Here is a 21,501-nt window from a genome sequence, read left to right on the forward strand (position 1 = left end):
AATGGAGCTCATAGGCTCGTCTCTGGGATGTGTTGTGTAAATTTCCCTCGAGGATCAGGACTGAGAGATTGGAGAGAGAGTGCCCCTCCTGTGAGAAATGTGCCCCCACCGGTAATTGGGTATTTCTGTCTTTGATGGATTTCCGGTGTGCGTTCATTCTGGTGTGCAGTTGTTGTCTGGTCTCTCCTACATATCTTCCATCAGACCCAAAGATATCACTTCACCCTCACACACAACAATTTCACTTTTAATAATCAACACTTCCTCCAGATGATGGGAACAGCTATGGGCACTAAAATGGCCCCACAGTATGCCAACCTTTTTATGAGCCACCTGGAAGAAGACTTTCTCAAGAACTGCACCATCAAACCCTTGCTGTACTTACGATATATCGATGACATCTTCATCATTTGGAGTGAGAACCGGGAATCTCTAATTGAGTTCCACCAGAAATTCAACAGTCACCATCCCTCCATCCGACTTTCTTTAGAATACTCCAGCACCAACATCCCCTTTTTAGACACAATGATCAGTATCCAGAAGGGTAAAATACAGACCACAGTATACAAGAAACCCCCAGACCAACATACATATCTGCACAAAACCAGCAATCACCCGAAACACACCAAAAAAGCTGTGATATACAGCCAAGCCCTCAGATACCACCGCATCTGTACTGAAGAGAACACCCGGGATCGCCACCTCACCAATCTTAAAAAGGCTTTCACCCAGCAAGGACACTCCTCCAGAGAGGTAGATCGCACGTTTGAAAGAGCCACCTGGATACCACGTGAAGAACTGCTGCAGTACAGAAGAAAAACACCCACAAATCGCACACCACTGGTTATGACCTATCACCCATCCCTTGAACCTATACGGAAAATCCTCAAAAAATTGCAACCCGTATTAGAAAAAGACCCTATTCTTAAAAAAATCTTTCCAGAGCCACCCATCCTAGCCTCCAGACAAGCACCGAACCTCGCCAACCTCATCACCAGAAGCAAACTTCCTCAACCCCAGAACACACCGAAAGGATCCAGACCATGCCATGACAAGAAATGCAAAACCTGCCCCCACATCTCCACCACCCCCACTATTACTACACCCCACAACAGAGCCATCAGCATCCCAGGATCTTACAGCTGCACCTCCAGGAATGTAGTATACCTCATCCAATGCACCAAATGCCCTGATGGAAGATATGAAGGAGAGACCAGACAACAACTGCGCACCAGAATGAACGCACACCGGAAATCCATCAAAGACAGAAACACCCAATTACCGGTGGGGGCACATTTCTCACAGGAGGGCCACTCTCTCTCCAATCTCTCAGTCCTGATCCTCAAGGGAAATTTACACAACACATCCCAGAGACGAGCCTATGAGCTCCATTTCATCAACCTGCTGGATACTAGAGATCAGGGACTAAACATAGACATTGGATTTTTGATACATTATAATCTGCCTGGCAACTGACTCCCCAGCCCAGCCCAGCCCAGCCCAGCCCAGCCCAGCCCAGCCCAGCCCCTAGCTTGTTTACTTGTCATTCCATCCAGGAAGAGCACGCAGCAACTGCTGCAGTGTCCTTAGCCTGATGAAGGGTTTTTGAACCCAAAAGCTTGTTTAATAACTATTCTCCAACCATTTGGGTTGGTCTAATAAAAGATATCAAATTCACCCAAGGAACCTTGTCTGCAGAATACTTCATACGATTACTACTATTATTTTTTTAATACAGAGGTGTGCATGGCACTTTGAGGAGAAGTTGGCTTGCTAACACAGACCCAATAAGAGATTTCTTGATAAATACCACAGCTTTGCAAATGTTAACCTCTATGAGAAGACAGGGTAGATGAATGATCATAAGGTATACACAATAGGCTTTACCATGGCTTGTTCTTGTCCTGATCCATACAATGACTAGAGCTGGCTGACCGCATGAAGAGTAGATGGTTACCATATTTATTTATATACCACATTCACCTTTTCCCCAAAAAACTCAGCCCTCTAAAATTGGGGTGCATGCCTGAAGTGGGGAAGCTGATTTTCTTCACCAGAACTTCACTGCGTGGAGGCACAGAAGCACAAAGACATGGTGCTACCAGATAACTAGCGGTTTCTCTCTCCTGCCAGCACACAAGAGGAAGGGAGGGGGCAACAGACCCAGTCCAGTGCTAAACCTTTCACAGCCTCTCTCAACTTGAATTCAAGTTTGGTAAGTTTTATTTCTGTAACAAGGATATGGGTGATATGTCATACAATAGTGGGTACCACCTTGGTACTATATATCTTCAATCTCTTTATTATGGGACAAATCTTGCTAAAATGTGGCACAAATTTGAGTGGTTGTAAAGGGGTTAACACGGATTCTCCCTCCTGCTTACTGGAAGCCATTCTGTAGACTGTCTTCACGAAAAAGCCAGCTCTAGTTATGACTCTGGAAAAAATCCCACCCCCCATTTTGTCTTCCCAAAAAAAGGTGTGCATCTTATTTGGTATTTGGTGAGGTATGAGAAAATGAAAAGCTAAAGGCACATTGCCTTCTATGCCTGGAAGCCCCAAGGAACATTATACCTTCTATAAGCACTGGGCTTCCAGTGGACCTGTTACATTGATAGGCCTGTGCAGTGCGCCCCAGCAATACAGGGCTGAATTGTAAAACCATAACAGAGCCTCTGCAAAAAATAAACTTTGGCTAGCAAAGAAATGAGTATAGTTGCAAGTCACAGTTACCGTACTAGTAAGTTAAAACAAAGTTTCCTATTCCAACCACCCCACTGGAAACTTAAATAAAGCTTTGTTTAATTCTAAAAACGTAAGATCCTTCAAATGTCTATGTTTTATACACTGGTGACTGCAAAAAAAGAAGGAAGACTGTTGGTAAATATATACGTACCACCATAAACGGGCTTGTAGCATTGAGCATGCAGGTAGTGTGGCGTTCATTCCTGTATCTGAAAGTTACCATGACAAAACCAATTGCTTCTGGAATAGCCAGTATAAAGGAGAGAATCCAAATGGAGAAAATTTCAATAGCAGTGATCATAGGGATTCCAATTCCCTGTACACGACTCCAGGAAGCAACTGCCCTGTACCTAAAATAGAAAAGCACTGGGTTTCAGTGACCAATTTTCTCAATTAAAATTCAGAACTTCGGTGCAGGCTTAACATATCAGGAATGGACCTACATTTCTTAAAATCCCTCAGGTGACATTTGCCCAGTGCCAGCGTGGGGTTTGTTACCTGTTTGAGTGAAGGCCTAGTCAGCCAGGAGAGCTGTAGTCCTGAGAAGACAGAGCATGTATGCAAGTGTTTGCATAGAAAGGCAAATAAATCTGTAGGCATCAAATAAATGATTTCTACTATGGGGTGGTCAGTTTCCCTAAAATCCTGAAAAAAATATCACTCATGAAAATGCACTTGTCCTGTTTAGGGGTGTAGGTTGTAGCCGTGTTGGTCTAAGGACATAGGCAGACAAGGAACCTTGTCTGCCTTGTCCTGTTTACCATTTCAGGTGCCATTTGTCATCTATTTTACAGCAGATGTGTCAAAAGATACAGCCCACAGCTGTATCAACTGGCCCCTGGTACTGCCCATGTGCCTTTGTATGAACCACAGGCAGTGAGTGGGTAGGGTGTGCTAGATGGCCCCGTGCGATACCCAGGGAGCAATGGCGCAGTCGCCACATGCAACACAACCTCAGAGTGGCTGTGTGTAGCTCTGGGGCTGTGCTGCATGCGATGGGGGCTTTGGGGCCTTGCGGCACAGCCCAGCAGCAACAAGAGCAGGACGGGAATGTGGGGCCAGCCTGTCAGTTCAATCTGGCCTGCAGAGCAGCTCCACATCACTCATCTGGCCCATGCGACCAGATGCATATGTTTTACAGGCTGACATGTATTATATGGTAATTTCTAGACAGGCCTCAGAATACAAATACTAAAGGACTGTCAATCCAGTCTCAGCATCTACATCACTGTTCCTATGAGAAATTTAAGTACACGGGTGAGAAAGATTTTATCTGAAAATAAAATCCACGCTAAAAACAGCGCACACTTTCTAAAATGCTAAAATCAAGTGGTTACTTTTAAGTTGAAGCTATTCATATGAGGTTACTCCTATCCAACAACAGCTTCAATAAATGTGCATCTAGCATATGAAACAGTTCAGCAGAGGCAGTATGATCTCGTAAGCAGGCCTCCAGTATTTGTTCCTATAATAATATCAAGGGTTTACTGTGGCCTGATGGGTTTATTTGTGTCATTAATGCACATCCACTTTGAAAACCGTTTATACTTAATTTGTTTGTTTACTTCCTTAAAAAATGTACTAAGTTACCATCTGGAATTACTGTACTGTTTTCATTTATGGGTATCCCATGTCATCCACTACAGAATTATTTTTGAATTTGGAAAACCAAGGAGATAGCCAGGAAAGGCCATTCATCTGCTTACAAAATGTTAATATACAATATGAAGGTGGGTCCAATGAAACAGTTAAAATACTAAAGGGATGTGTGATAATTTTAGTGCCTGGGGAAAGGTTCCAAGTCCAACTCACAACAAAGCATTGGTGGACTTGTGAATTAAGTTCTGTGAAGCAAGGGTGTCTGGTAAGAAGACTGAATCCATGGATGCAGAAATGAATCTATTAAGAAAAATATGCGGCAGCATGACCATAAGATTACAGATAGAATAGATGTGGAAGGTGGCAGGGCCAATATCTTAGCACTAAATAGATTAGAATTTTTCCCTTTGGTACACATAGCACTATTATACAACACAGTTACAAATCAAAACTTATAACAGTGGAGTTGCAAGGTTAGGGACAAGCTCTTTCCTAATATTAAATATTTTAAGGGAAATATTAGTATTAATGAAAGGTCTATTAAAACATCCAAATTCCAATTTAGACTTGAAGGCAAAACCTAACAATTACTTTTAAATGTATTCTTATATTTATAGAATGCCTATGTAGTGGATGACAAGAGTTCATTTGCTAAAGAAGAAAACAATGAAATTGTTCAGCAAAAAAAAAAGCTTGGATGGCACATGACACTAGTTTGGTATACGTTTTTTGCTAAATGAGCTACCTTGGGGTATCTCTGTCAGTGCTGTATTGTGCTATGCAGACATACGAATAGAACCTGATCTCCTGTGTATTAATGGCCACCCTTTGGGAGGCAAATCTTAGACTCAATTTTTCCATTTTTAAACTAGTCTACATGTGCCGAACTCCTGTTCTGTTACAGGTATAGACCCGGTTCTGATCACTTATACTAGTGGAAGTGTCATGTCTGTACCTGGCCTTAGAACTTTTAATTTTGTCTCCCAAACTATAAAGTTTCTAGGCTAGAAATATCATATTTCCACTGTGTTTAGGGTTGGTCATTTTGTTTGTTTTCTCTTGAGTTACTGGCAAGCCAAAAGCATGTACAACTTTTTAAGCCTAAGGTCATTTTTTTCCTGTGACAATAATTGAAGTAACAGCTGATTATGTTTTCCCTCCAACTCTCCAAAAGTATTTACATCTTTTTTTACCTCTAATCCTTTTTTTCCCAAAAGAATTTACCTCCAAGAACTTACATTTAGCTTAACTTTGTCCTGTTAGGTTGTAGGCTGGTTTCCAATCACTTATACTGGTAAAACTGTAATGTTTGTACCTGGCCTAACAAATGCTGCAAATGTTTACTATTGAATTAATCACTGCAACAACCCTAGAATATACTGTGGTTAAGTTTCATATGTACTGTTGTTCCCATTTTACAGATAGAAAGGCAAAAAGAAAAAGATTATGAGCCAATCCAGGACAAAGAGGTGTCATTGTTAGAATTGGAATTAGAAAAATTAAAGTCTCTTGCTCTCAGTCCTGTGCTGCCCCTCCTCTTCCACAAAGTACAGTATTGCAGAAAGGTAAAATAAAACTTTACACAGACAGGATGAGATCCGTATGTTTGCCTCACATCTAACAACCATCAGATTGCCTGGGACATAAGAAATAGTAAAGCTCAGGGGGGGAAATCTCCTTCCTCTTAGTCACAGTCAGACTCAGTTAAGAAAAGATTCAGACTGTAGTCATCACCATGATCTAGAGTTTAAAAATGCCTGATAGGCATATAAAAAAAATGTGTTTTCTTTGAAGGGTGAATGGCTGGTGTGGTATTGCCTGATAGCCTCTGAAAATCAGTTCTATACATGAACAGTAGAGCTCCCTCTGGGCATGTACAGTTAAATTTTAGTGTGCAATCCAAAACCATTTTGTATATAAGGAGCATAAGTAATGAATAAGGTTTTACAGTAGAGAGAGGATGTAGTTAAACGCAGGGACAAATCTTTGCAGAAGGGAACGAACATTTAGTTCCTGAATTAAAGACAGCAAAAGACAGTTACAAAGCGATTGTGACCAAAGCTATGGAAAGCTGGATTTTACTGACTCAGTATATGTCTACACTGGTGACAGCACTATAGTGTAAAGATATCTGAGCTCAATTTAAATGTTTTAGCTTGGGTACCAAAGCACTCTAGCCATTATAGCACAGAAGTCCTAATAGGTTAATTTATGTTAAGTAGCCCCATACTAACATATTGCTTCTGGAACCCAAAACAGCTTCTCTAAACCTAGCTCTGGTATCTCTACCTTACTCTGCAGTCTGAATGTAGACAGACCATGAGATTGTGTGGTGCGGATGCTGGGAAAGCAGTGGCAGTGTGCATACCTACACGTGCATTAACGTGCAGTGGTTATTGCACATTAGTACCAGCCCATACCTTTTAAGTGATGTTAATGAGCAGTAGACTAATTCTACTGCACACTAGCGCAATAGCATGGATTTTGCTGTGATGTGCTAATGCACAGCAGAATTAGTCTACTGCATATTTAGCATCCCTTGTAGATGCGCCCGGTGGTTGCTATTTTTGTGCTATTTTTGTGCCTCCTCCTCCCAAGTTGGTGCCCAGGGATGGGGCTCCAGTTGTCCCACCTCTCTTCCCAAACTCCAGTTATGCAACAACCAATTTGGGGGCTTTACTTCTAAACCAAAGTTATGTTATTAATGACCAAGTAAAACTTTTCCACATACTTTATTGCATAGTCCTCTATGAAAGCAGTTGTTAAAGTGGCAACACCCTGTCTGGACTTCCCTTGCCAGACAGATTTTTACTGGACGTTGCCTCAGCGTGCAGACTTTTTTCCTCTGGCATGATTCTCAGGTTGTTTTATATTTTAATAAGCTCTTGAAGTAACAAAGACAATTTTTTTCTTACCTACAGAATGTAACTCTAGTACTGGTTTTGCTTATTTTTAGTGCTCATTTGGTCATGTTTGACTGGAAAACAGTCATTTAATTTTTCTATGTGGTTTCAAGACTTCTAAAATTCTTCTTACTGCTAACACTTGTCTGGAAGCTCAGAACACACAGCTGATGATTCAGTTTTGTGTATAGATTATGGATCTGAATGGCAGAAAATGGCATTTGAGCATGTTTATAAATTTTACCAAAAAGTTTTTGTGCTCCTTGCAAAAAAAAAAGATTAATTTGGTTATGATAGTTGGGGTTTTTACTATAAAACTTATTTTGTTTGTTCTTGGGTTTTTTTATCAAGGTTTAGTGCAAAATACCACCAAGTTTAATACACAAATTGTGTAAAAATATATGAAATGATGCCGTGTTAATGAAATGATACCAAGTTGAAAGCAGCAATCCCCAAAATGATGCTGATTTAGTTGGTATGAAAAACAAGATGGGCTGTTTAAAAATTTACGTGTTCCAGAATGAAGATTGATAATTTGCTAATGTCTCTAACTGAAACGCATCTAAAACATTGATTTATTAACTGATGTTTCTTTAATTGCATCCACAGTAAAAAACTTGAAATGTATGGTGCTTTCTGCAAGTATTGGGTCTGAGCCCTGAAAAACTATCTTCAAAAATCATGTGGGAATATTATTTGCCTTGGCTTAAAACTCTTGTTTGAAGAAGAAACATCAATTTGTGAGACTGTGTTCTGAAAAACAGTTCCTGTACTAACAACATATGTAAAATTTATGGCTTTATGGGATAAATTCTGACCATTGCAATCCCAGTAGATGCAACTGTTTTCTTGTGTATATTGCTTTAAATTGGTAGTAACTCCACTGAAATTGATAACCACTTATAGAATGCTCCTTACAAACATTCATTGATGGATACTGCAACACTCACGTGCCATTTCTAGTGAAGTATAAAATTTATGTAGGATTAGAATCTGTTTCATCTAGTTAGGCCTTAATACTTAACTTCTTCTCCTATGTTATATGCTTTGCTGAAAATATATTATTTAGTACTTGCCACTACTGTAGTAAATATTTGCAGAGAACATATGTGAAGAAATAGATACCAGGCAAGATTTCAGAGGGCACATCTACACATTCATTAATGCACCTTTGCTACTGTACATTAAGTTTAGTACCTCTGTGCACTTTTATGTGTGCTCCATAGGTGGAGGGAGGCAGGGCTTTAATTAGAGTGGCTCCAAGAGCCACTCTAAATAAAGCACCCCCGTGTCTCATGTATCAGCATCCCTGCACTTAGAAATGGTGGCAGGAGCGCTTGAACTAAAGCTCATTCAATGAGCCTTAGTTCAAGTGACCCCACCACCATTTTTTAAAACAGGGACATTAATACATGAGATGCAGGAGGGTCCCGGAGCACGGTAATTGCCATGGTTGAGACTTCCATCACGTCAGAGCAGCCTTTGTGCTCATGTATAGGCGCCTTCTAATATGAGGTACTACAAAAAGGCTCATTAGCCTGCACTAATGCATAGTAGCAAAGGTGAATGGGGTTTTTTTTGTGACACTCAGTGTTCAGTAGACTAATTGTACTACACATAGGCACAGTTTTTGCCATGACATGCTAATGTGTAGTAAAATAGGCTACTGCATATTATGGTGTCTCATGTAGATGCACCCAGTATCAGTTATATTAGTACTAGGAAACTAATATGAAATTAGGAACTGAACCAAAGACCCTGGCCAAGTTTACACGGTATGCTGACTGTGCAGTAGCTCATTACTGCTGCACAGTAGTGTCACATGGCATGAAGCATGATGTGACACTACTGCACAGTCAGCATCACCAAAAAAACATTTTTGGGGTGCTATTGTGCAGTAATGCCTGTACTGTCCAGTCATTTGGTACTTGAGTGTACAAGTACTAAGTGACTGTGCAGTAACAACTGCGCAGTAAGCATCTCGTGTAGACACAGCCACTGAAGCCAGCATCTAATGTTAGCAATCTAAAAAAGCAGGCCTGATTTTGCAAGGATGCTGCAGTTCATGGGAACTCAAATGTCATATATAGGTGGCTCAATATTCATTGATTGTACATCTAAAAGTCAGGGCCTTTTTTGTTTGGGTGTTTAAACATGAATCTAAGTTCCTGACTTTAGGCACTTCTCAGTTTTGAAAATTTTAGTCTAAATGATTTGTCTGTGGCCACAAAAGAAGGAGGAGTAAGTAAGGACTAGAAAACATGGGTTCTTTACCTACACTCCTGTGACACTATCCTGTGTTTAGGACAATATTCCACATTGCTTTGTCCCTGCCCAGAATCAAAAGCTATTTGGCACTTTTGGTAGGAGACAAAATGGATTTTTGTTGGTACAATTAAAAAAAAGCTTCCTATATGCATAGCAGAAGTAAGTCTTAGATTATGAATAAGAAAAGTTGTTAAGCATCTGGTTGTAGCTCCTAATAAAACCACACCATTCGGTGCTGGCAGTTTCAGAACACACACAAGTGAAAGATCTGAAAGAACAAATGGATAAATTATACCTTACCTGTCCACACTCAGGGCACAGAGATTGAGAACTGTGATTCCCACAGATGCCTTCTGTATAAAGGGGAGGAATTTGCAAAGAAATAATCCAAAATCGGAGTTCTCAAATGGCCACCCTTGAGCAAGAAGCTAAGAAAAAACATACAATAATCAGAAACATTGAATGGTGATATAGGCAGTGAATATGTAACAGATTACAACATGTCTTGTCTTCAGATTCTTCCCTAACAGCCCTGAATTCTTCATGTTTCAGTGTGTCATTAGGTAATGAATGAAACTGGGAGGTAACCAGCTGGTGCAGAAGCGTGGAGGGATTAAAGGGGACTGTTTGAACATAAGCAGTGGGGTGGATTAACTGAACAGTGAGGTAGTAACTGTTGTATTATTAAAGGATCCTTTCCTAAAATATTTCAGCTACTCTTACTGCATGCAGAAAATCAAATTCACCCATGCTATAAATGGGTGCAGTTCCAGCGTGTCCACCAAAAGCCTAACACTCAAGACATGGTTCAGAATGGTACCAGAGTCCCATGCCTCATGCAAGCAGCCTTGTGTCATTATCAAGGTCTGCTGGACTCAGAAATGCAGAGAAAATCACTGCATACATAATCTGTTCCACACGGTATTTTAAGAGACTGGCACCCTGCATGTGGGCCATAGCAGGTGGTGATAGGCAGCTGTATGTGAAGGTATGCCTGAGGGGGAAGGAGTCTGGACTACCATTCTTTCCCTAGAAGGCATCAATGTAACAAAAATGAATAAACTTGTTCTTGTATTTAGTAAGGCAACAGTAATATTCATCCTAGCTGTCATTATTAATGCTTGAACAATAAAGATGCTTGCAAATCTTACTTAGACCTTACTGAATAAAAAAAATGGTTGTATAATACAAAATAGTATATGTAAAAGAGAAATACAAACTCTCTGAGCCTGGCATGTGTTGTTTTTTTTTCAGAGCCCTGGAGTCTGCATAATAGGAGGCTCCATTTTTTAAAGCAGTATAGAATAATAATAATTGTTTCATCCTATTATTTATAACCAATCCTACCAAACAAAGGCATGGAACGCAGAATATTTGCATGAAACTTTGCAAGAGGTAATCACAGATGTCTTCCATTTGTTTCAGGAGAAGTTGGGAAAGTATATCCAATTATTGTGAAGAGTTGGAGAAATTACACTGCATGCTTCATTGCACAGGATAGCTGGCAACATTTATAACTTAATTAACTAACAGGAATGATTTCAATTCCTACTTGAAATTTACTTCATCTCTCTCTCTACATATGGCTACCCAGCAGGCTGGTGTAGGCATGTGATGATGCTTCCACCTCCTTTCTCTCTATTGCTTGTGTGATAGTTTGCCTCACACTGCAAGAGTGCTAGAAAGAGTCATTCCTAGCACTTATACCTACTTTCCCTTCTGTACCCTTGACTTGGCTTTAGACTAGTCACAGTCTGCCCCAGACTTTAAATCAAACCAGCTTTGCTTTAAATATTGACTGATCTCAATATGAATTAGGGCTGTACTTAGATTTAACGATGCAGTGTAAATCTCTATGAGTGTCATGGCATTTGGATGTTCTTGTTTCTGTTTCCTACAGATCTTCTATATATACATGATTTTATTTTCAAATGTTGATGTAATGATCCAGAGGAGGCACAGCCAACATTTCCTATCAAGTACCTGTGATGTGCCAGATCCTGGAACCCCTGACATAGGCACAAAGGGACAAAAGAGAGCAGCAAGGAGTCATCCTTCTTGATTGGGCATCTGTGAAAGAATGGGCCAGAAGCTTGAAGTGGAAGGAAGCATTAGGGTGGTGAGTGGGTCTCACTGGTGCTGCAGTGGCTTTGAAAGCCATAATATCATCTTATGTAGTGAAGCTGATGGTGTTTTAAATGATTCGAATCACTTCAGCTCTCAGTAGAGTGCCTAGAACACTGCTTGTTTGGTTTCCTGGGGGTGGAGGTGGGGGTTGCTGAAGACCTGAGGGCTTCCAGCATCCATGGTACTGTGGCAGTTTGACCATGTAGACTGTCCAGGCCAGGTATCCATGGCTGCCATGGCAGCCATGGCTTTGGAAGCACTGGTATTTTTGGCTTAAACTGGGCTGAGCTCTTGTCTGTGCGTAGGCATCCTGAAAGCCCCAAGACCTCCCAGGTTGAATCAGGACTCTGAGTTTCTGAGCTCCCTTCCAAAGAGCTGGGAGAAACACTTCCTGTCCATGTTTCTGAAACAATAAATCATATACACGTTGTAAGAAAATTTTTAAAACTTGTGCCCATGAGAGACATGAACTTACAGGGGCAACGGGATCTAATGTGCAATCCAAACAACTGCACTTCCTGTCATGCCAAACTTTAGAATTCTTGGTTCAGAGATGATACCTTCTATCAGACCAACTAAGAATGGCAGGAGATGTGATTGTGGGTATTGGGCATTAGATCCTACTGCACCATGTTGCTACTGCAGGAAAAACCCAGAATCCCCTTAGCAATTGTCATATTGAATGAAATAGTTTGAATGTTTGTAAAGGTTGCCCATTAGCCAGTTTCAGGAAGAAGATAAGATTTATCTCCTTATCTAGTTCTTTGTTTTGGGGACTACGTGCAAAAGGTCCTGACTTCTCTTAAAGTCTTAATTTAAATTTCATCTTTTAGAAATCTTTTACAAAGAGAGCAAATATCCTGAATTCCAAGAGATCAAACCCTGGGGCCTTTTGACCAGGTTGGTAAGAAAAGGGCATTTGCAGTGATATGGAAGTTTCCCAAAGGTAATTTAAAATGCTCAACAAAGGTAAAAGAATCTGTTGAGTAAGATCCGAGCCCAAATTTGGGAGCAGTGACATATTGAGTAGGAGGAGCCCACTGATGGCAGCTCGCTCAATAAAAACTGTAACTTACTGTCCCAATTTGGAGGTGACTATACTTGTAGAACAACGAAGGAAAAATCGCAAGTATAGCCCGGGTCCAGACTGATCACCTGAACCACCCTCTCCGTGAACACGAATCTCTTAGTTCACGCTGAAGCCGCGGAGCACCTGAAAGGGACTGAAGGAAGGGGACTTAGTCCTATTACTGCTGAGGCCAGCCTATTGAATTGTATTGCTGAGCCCATTTCATTGAACCGTACTACTGAGGCCAACCCATTAAATCGTACTACTGAGGAATGAAACCATATTTTGGTATTTGGCTTCTTGGAATTCTAGGATTGTAAGTATAATATGAAAAATAATAGTATTGATTCAAATTTAACTTTTAGTTGTAATTGTAGTTGTTTTTGTAACACTAATTCTTATAGTATTGTTTGGGAAGGAAGTGCATTTGGAGCATTGTTTCTGATATATGTAATTATTGTGTTTTTAATGTTTGTGGTGTTTCTTAAAGCTAAGCAAATATATGTTATATACGTAGCAAAGAGTTTTAAAATAAAATTGTGTTGTATAAATTAGGTGTGTAATCATTGTGAGATCGTGCAATCAGCTAACTACTCCCCCAGCCAGTGCATCAAAACGAATCAGTAAATTGTGTGGGATTTTCTCTATTCCATAACCCACTAGAGACAGCAATAAGTTTGGCTCCCTGGCTGGGAGCCCTGTCAGCTGATGGGGATTCCAAGGCAGTAAGTGCACTGTGTCCTTCAGCAGCTGGGAGCCCTGATTGACTGATGTCATAGGTGGCTTAGATAGTTACATTTTTAGGAGTGGATTCTAGAATCTATTGCTAATGTGAAGCACATTATTTTTGCTAAATGGAAGATGTATGTGTAGTAGCTCAAGCACAGGATAGAATTATGACTCCTGTGATCTATCCCATGCTTTTTCACTGAGTGCCTTATAAATTTAGTAAGACATTTTGTTTACTTTACTTCAGTTTTGCTGTCTTTAACACTGGTGTGCTGTTTAGAAGGGTTGTTGCATAATGTTTTCAAAGTGCCCTATGACTAATGCTAGCAGAAATGAAAAATTAAACTTATGAAGTTAATGCACAAGCTCTGGTACCTTGGCTTATAATCAGTTAGTATTTTGAAAGATAACTCTGCAACCACAGAGTTCAGAAACAGTTTTTAATCAAAGCTTAGGCTTTGAGGCACAATTCCACAGCAAGAATATGTGGATTTTGCAACTGCAGAATTCCAAAAATTAAACTCTGATTATGTCTGTATTGTGGTATGCAAGGTAAATACTTTCCTTTCCAAATCATTTTTCATTGAAACCTATGAATAATCAGGATGCTTACAAATATTCATATGGGTGAAATACTTTGTTAATAAGTTATGGTATTCAAAACAACTGAATTCAAACTGGAAAAAGTTTGAAATATTTTACTAAAGAAACATATTCAGTGTTCAGAGGATGTAGGTGTTCAGTTTGTCCTTGATGATCATCTCTGACCTGGTTTTCTGATATTCTCCCTGTGATAGGGGGCCAAGTTAGAGCTGGGTCTCACATCAGCCTGCCCACCTGTCTAAGTAGGGTAGTCTGCCCAGTCTTGCCTGCCATGACTTACTGTTCCAGAACTGGTGTAAAATGCGGAACGCTGCCCATTTTAATGCCCTGATGCCAGGGGGTAGTATATGCAACTCCAATCTTCCCATATTGTGTCCCATGCCTTGCAGAGGGCATCCTCAAGTTGCTCTATGATCCGGCTTGAGGCCAGGCCAAACTCAACCCCTTGCTAGGCCTCATGCATTCATCCTTTCATTCTACCCCATCGGGCCCCATTCATATTGGCCCTCTCTCACTGGGGCATCTCACACTCTGCCCTCTCTCACCGGGCTTCCTACATGCTGCCCCTCACTGGGCCATACCCAACCTGCCCTGCTTCCTTGAGTGACCGCGTAGGCCCTCAGGCTTGCCTACTCACACTCCTTGGCTGGTCGGTGCATACCCACTTGGGCCCTCTTGTGACCCTCACCTGAACAGTGAGCAGCCAATTCACCCTCCCCTGGGAGGAGCTCTGACCCAAGCCCCTCTCTGGGTAACTTGTCACTTTCGCTCCCTCTTAGGTCCAGCTACTCATCCTTTTGACCCAAACTCAGACTCATCATGTCTGAGGACTTATCAGGGTCTCAGCCTCTGGCCCAACTGCAGCCTCAGGTGTCCATAGATTTTCCTTGGCCTAACTGCCCCCTCCCTGGGACTTCAACTCATGCTCTCTCACCAGGGCATTGCACTTATACCCTCTCACTAGGGCCTTCCACATCTGCCCCACTCGCTGGGGCCTCTGGGGTCTTGCACTCCATGGGGCTCAGGTGTCCAGAGATGTGCCTGGCCCCCATACCTGTCCCTGGGTCTGGGTAACCTACAAGGATGTAGGGGCTGGAATTTTAAGGCTCCCCTCCTCACCTTTCACCAGGGAGGTAACTAGCTGGCATTTCTGGGGGACTGTCCCACCACGGACAGCCCCACCAGACCACCCTTCCCTGGCAGGATGCAGTTTCTGGTCATGCCCAGGACCAAGCAGGTCTACCTGCTTTGGTCTTATCCCTACTGGGCTAGGTGTTATTGTTTTGGCCTTCTGTCTCACTGAACCTTTTCCTCCTAGACAGTGATGTCCCCTCATGGAGGGAACCTTCAGACTCCTTAGGCCCTGGCCCCACCTCCAGGCCAGTCAGGGTGTCAGATAGCCCATCATGGCCTGGGCCTGCCCCTCATGTTGGACTTCACTGCCCTTTGACCTTCCAGCCCTGGCCCTCTTGCATTGACCAGTTGGGGTGTTCTGGTCCCAGCACCGCAGCAGCTGACCTCCTTAGGCAGCAGGGGTCCCCTTCTGGGCCCACTATACAGCCCTCTGACTCTGGGCTTACTCAGAACCCCAAAGGTCTTAATAACATGTCTCTGCTCTTAATTGGGCTCATCAGAGCAACAGGCCTCACCCTTGCCTGTTCCACACCAGGGGCTTGCCTAGTCCCTGGATAGCCTCACAAACCCTAAGCCCCTTCCCAGGCTGGGCCTTTTATTTAGGCCCAAGCCTTCTCTCTGGGGCTTGGACCTCACTGGGCCCCTAGGAACCTCCTGTCATCCCCATAGTTCTTCCCTTGCCACTAGGTGTTATAAGCAGCAGCTCAGCTGGGTGTTGTTCTCTTGGATACTGGCAGCAGACTGCTGCATGAGCCCTGAGAGCCTGGGTTTTAAGATGGCCACCTCATCAGGGCTGACCTGCACCTGCCGGCTGCCTGCTCCCAGCCTTAAAGTGGCAGACACTAAAGCTACTCTGCCACATTCCCACATCATATGAAGTCTATACCCATCTATCACAATCACTTATAATGGGAAATGGCTTTTGTTTCTATGTTGGTACCCAATATTTCTTAAACAAGCACCCCAATAAATATTTGAGAACTCTGTGTGGGAGCTCCTGCTTTCCATTCATTTCCGGACCATAGCTGTATTCTAATCTGATCATTTGGGATTCCAAGAGAAATGTGAACCTGACATTTTTAAATACTAGAGAGTACAAATATTTCGATTCTAAATTGTCCCTACTTTTGGGCTGCGTCTATATGAAACACTACTGCACAGTAGCGGTGGCGGGCACGAACCATGATGCAACGCTACTGTGCAGTAAAGTCTGAAAAAAAAACATGTGGGGACGCTACCATGCAGTAATATTGGTTAATGTGTAGTCATTTAGTACTTGGTTATGCAAGTATTAGACGACTGCACAGTAACAACTGTGCAGTCCACCACTCGTGTAGATGTGGCCTTGGAGAGCTATAATTTAAGGCCCTTCGCTATTATGCTAAGCATCAAGCAAGCTGCTGACCATCTCCATGAGGTACTGAGAGACCACACATTCCTCAGGAAGTGCCTGGCACCTGGTTTTTATCCAAACCACAGCAAACAGAATGCTTCCATCATCCCAGTAGTTTTCTGCTTTTGGACAACAATGTTTGCTGAAAACATGCACCCTGGTCCAGATTCTATGTCACCTACTAGACATGTAACTGGACTTGGGAGTCTACATGAGAGTCTCTTCCACCCGCTTGGGTCACTTAAATAGTTAATGCAAGATGTAGGTAGATCAGTGTCCTTCTGGCTGCTTTTCTGTGACTCAATCTTAAGGGTAACATGGTAGCATGTTACAAAAGATTTTCAGGAAGTGGACAAGGTAGAACAGAATTGAACCGAAGCACCTAACAGGTGGAACAGAATGTGGAATAGAGTTTGTTCTTGTAATTCTGCAGCTGCAAACTCCACATATTCCTGCTAGAGAATTATCCCTCGAAGTCTAAGATTCAGTTAAAAATAATGTTGGAATCACAAAGTTGAGAAGAGATAACTTTCAAAATATGAACTGACCATATGCCTAGATAGCAGAATTTATGGGTCAGCTTCCTAGGTTCAACTTTTCATTACTGAAACACTAGTCATAAAGCACTTCAAAGATATTATATAACAGCCCTACTAGGAACTTATAGGTTAATTAGGATTTGCAACTTAACTATTATAAATTATAATTAATGTGATTAAATTTCACCAGTAAGTTACTGACCAGTTCCTTTGACACCAACAGTATTAAACACTGTATAAGTAAAGTCATAGTATGCAGAATAACATTTCTACACCAAATACTTGAAGGGCATATGTTTGCTCTTGTTCTCAAAAGTCTTTCTCTTGACCAAAGCTGTCACTTCAGAGATCACAGAATAGTTCTCAAAAAGAAAAGATCCTACTCTGTTACGTTTGGCTTTCCAAAACCCCAAAACTTGAATGCAACATAATCGTCTAGCCAGTTAGGGTGTAATAGCTCCACCTATGAAATTTAGATCTCAGCTTGATTTTAGGCCCTCAGTATTCAGACACGTTTGAATCCCAGCCAATTAATGTAGCTTTCAGTCTGTACTGATGAAGGTTAGGTTTGAAAGGGCGCTGCCAAGGAGAAAGGCTTGGCATGCCATTATCAGTCCTCTAAGCTATCCAGTCATCCAAGCATTCATTTACCATTACAGACAACACTTATGAGTTAGTAGAAAGACAGCCAGGTATTCGCTTATTCATATAGTATACAGCCCTAGCACATGCACAGCAATGGAAATGAATGTGCACTTTGTAGTGACTATATGAAACTCTTCTACTACAAAGCAAACATTAGCTTCAAAAAAAAATGCTGTACTTGAAAAAGGTTCATTTAGCCATTGGTCTTCACAGTGAGGCCCTCTCATGGCTTCAGCATGTACACATCCTGCAAGCTCCCCAGGAGTCTCTTCGTTTGAGAGATGAAAAGTATTTTATTCCTTTTGTCTCTTACACTTTTGCCCTAATTGAAGGAACACTAGTCCTGACTGATCAGACGTTCTTTTCAAGTTGATTTTAATCAAAATCACTGGGATCAGAATTCATTTATTTGATTTTTCAGATTAATATTGCAATCATTTTGGTGGTTATGCTCCATTATTATTCAGCATTAGTTCTGCAGTCATTACTTTGTGGATCAGATGTCAGGTTTTTTCCTCTTCCAATGTCTTTGGATTCAGTGGGTCTCATCCTGTTTGCATTTAACACTAGTGTTACAGCTCAATAAGTCTGTTGGCCTCTGAAGTAACCCCCAAAGACTTCAATAGGAGTTATATTTTGCAGGCGTGAATTGGATCTATCAACTTTAATGGAGTTACTCCCGATTTATGCAGAAATGAGATAGGTTGGACCCACTGGGCTTGATTTTCCATTGCCTTATATGTTTTATTGTGCAGACTGGGTATAAAATGCTACCAAATCAAATTTATCCTCAAGGTACAAAGCAGCGGAAAATCAAGCTCAGTCTCCCTACGCATGTTCCAGCTCCCTGAAACATGGTCAAATGGATTCTGCTGCTGCTGCAGTCCTACTAATAAACTCTTCAAAATAGGACACTTGGCAAAGGAAGCATGCTTTCCCCTTGCGTATTTTGCAGCCATAGGGTACTACACAAAATTGAACTGTGGTGCAATTCCTAAGAGAGAAGAGAGTTTAGTCAACAGCATATTTTTACACTGAAATCAGAAACTGAGATTTCAAGGTTCCACTTGAAATCCACCAGACAGCCACAGCTTCCTTGAGCATCTCCCCTCCCTCCTTATGATGGCCTCTCTACCCTGATGCTAGAGCTTGGAACAAACAAGAAAGCAGCTCTGAGAACATTCCATTGCAATGATTTTTTAAATGTCACCCAGTCGGTTGTACTGTGCTTCTGCGGCTCTTTGTTAAGCACTATTAGCAAGGCAAGCTGATGTACAAAGTGTGGATGAAAACCTATGACCCAGCCAATTTATAGGCTGCTGGTTCACACTACATGAGTGTGAACCAGTACATGCGGACATGCATAAATAATGTTTATCTAGCTACAGCTGAAGTTGTGCTTATGGGCACATGCTGATCCTGGAGTCAAGCACAAGTTGATGGGCTTAGTTGGATGCTGGATATGAAGAGGCTCTGAGCTGCTTTGCAGCCCCTCACACACTTGTAAGGGTGATGATGTGACAGCTGCCACAGCCTCAAGTCCTGATCTTGCCCCTTTCCAAGACTGCTTCCATTCCCTACCTTCCATGTGCTGGCACACTATGCTAGCTGGCTTCCCATGGAACTGAGCTTTATTTCACAAAGAGGTTGCCTCCTATTGTACTGGCTTCCAATGGAAATAAGCTTTGTTTCATACAGAGGTTGCCTGCCCTTTATGTAGTACCTGTTATGGAGTGGAACTACATAAGTTCCCCAGCCAAAAAACTCTTAGTTGCATTGGAGGTGGCAATAACTAAGATGATGAAATGCACGGCACATGCAAGTCAAGTCATACTACCTTTGGTTAGAGATTCCAGTCTGTCTTTAATGGGTAAGTAGAAACATACTTTTAATTTTGCCCTACCTGAATACTGTCCTCCGTCCCACTTTCTGTGTGGGTAATGGGCTGACTATTGTGGAGCAGTAGGGAGTATCATCCAAGTTATTTTGTCTCTCTAAACATCCCATCACTGCTTTTTTTTTTTTTTTTTTTTTTTTCTGCTGCTTTATTCACTTTTGGCCAGCTAAGTAGAGGTGGGAGGTCTCAGCTCTTAAAATCCTTGGATTCCCATAGTATGCTTCCTTTCCATCTGGGCAGCCAGGCAGAGCTTGGGAAGTGAATGTATAGCAGACGGGTTATATTTCCCAGAGATGCTGAAAGCTCAGAAAATGAAAGCCTTGTTTGGAAGCAGAATACCTATTTTGTCAGGGAAAACAGGTAGTTTTAGTTTGGATTGTCTTCAAAATATCTGTGTTTATTACAGTCAGCTTAGTGGTAAAGCTTTCCTGACAATTCTAGACATCTCTCTTGTGGTATATTTTCTGTTTACACAGTAGGATTACTTGGTCTTTTATTTGGTCTGTGGTGTTGGCTAACTTTCCCTTCTTTTTTAGGCACACTATCTCAAGCTGTGCTGCTCTCCTTCAGGGGAATGATCTGTTAGGTATGCTGGTGTGCATGGCAGTTTATTGAAAAGATTTTTTTCCTTTCAGTCCCTAGGCAAAGTGCCTCTTTTATTTTTCTTCCAACTGTGTTGTCTTTTGTGTGTTTTAAAAGAGAGCGACAGTACAGCTCACAAACTACCGCAGAACTGGTGAACCCTGGATATGCACAGTCAAAACAATCCCTTGTTATCTGTATAGTTCAATTGATTGAAGAACGAACAGAGAGAACATTCTAAGAGATCCTTGTTATACCGATGGCATCTAGATACTACAGAGCACATCAAATCCACGGGTAGAAAATAAACACCTCATATAAAGTGTTTGGGCAGGGAGGAGCTGGGTAGCTGTTGTAGCGAGAACAACTGACTTCCAAAAAAGTCTCAAGTGGTGCCTGTTTAACTACAGCTATAAGCTAGACGTGGTACACCCATGGTAATGATTGGACTTCAGTGGCAAAATATTTCCGCCAGCACCTCGGAGTACAGAAGGAATATAACTGATGCCCTTTTCCTTAGGTTACTGTGGTTTCATGGTTCAAATGGCGAAAATAGACCACTGGTCTACCTCTTCTTGGACTCGATGAAGAGGAAGGGAGGACTCATTTTGTTCCTTTTCTCCCATGCACTCAACCTATCCATGTTGTATTAAATTTTGTATCACTGCAAGCTATTATTTTCTAAGATCACTGATCTGAGCAGAATTAAATTTTGATGCAAGTAGTATGCCCATTACCCCTTAGGGTACCAGTAGAGGCTGCACTTAATAAAAACAGTGTACAGTGTATGGATGAAATCTTCTTTTAAGTCAGACTTTCTCATCTGAATTAAGGATTTAGCCTTATGTTTGCTATGTATGTATGTTTGCTTGTGTATGTTTGATCTTACAGTCATTTTGTGTACAAATGTCCCACTGATTTCCATGGATGCTACCTGCTGGAAAGGTCTATAGGGTCAGGCTCAGTGCACATAATTAGCATTATAATTCATGCACAACATTAATTATAATGATAAAAAAACAGTTTAATGCACTAAGCTGCTAATCAGTGTGGCTTTTGTGCAAAAGATGAGGAGAGATATGTTTATCTACACACCCCACAAGAAGATTCTCTGATGTCAAACACTGATAATAGCCAGAAATGGTATAATATAAAAATTCTCCCAGTGAGAAGAGCCCAGAAAATGTGTGTTATTTATATAATAGTCTGGTGAACATACACAGAGGGAGTACCATGCATAGGACTCAGCATAATGCTACTCTGCACAA

General features: G+C 41.6%; 1 protein-coding gene across 1 annotated transcript in view; it reads right to left on the minus strand.

Annotated features, from left to right (window-relative positions):
- EDNRA (endothelin receptor type A) overlaps window positions 1-21,501 on the minus strand; it is a 41,364-nt gene that overhangs the window by 11,269 nt on the left and 8,594 nt on the right. Inside the window, exons 3-4 of the mRNA XM_006262752.4 lie at window positions 9,816-9,943; window positions 2,897-3,095 (exon numbers count right to left, since the gene is read on the minus strand). Coding sequence (XP_006262814.1) covers window positions 2,897-3,095; window positions 9,816-9,943 — 327 coding nt within the window. The remainder of the gene's footprint in view (window positions 1-2,896; window positions 3,096-9,815; window positions 9,944-21,501) is intronic.

The sequence above is a fragment of the Alligator mississippiensis genome, chromosome 2 (genome assembly GCF_030867095.1).
Source record: "Alligator mississippiensis isolate rAllMis1 chromosome 2, rAllMis1, whole genome shotgun sequence".
Lineage (NCBI taxonomy): Eukaryota > Metazoa > Chordata > Crocodylia > Alligatoridae > Alligator > Alligator mississippiensis.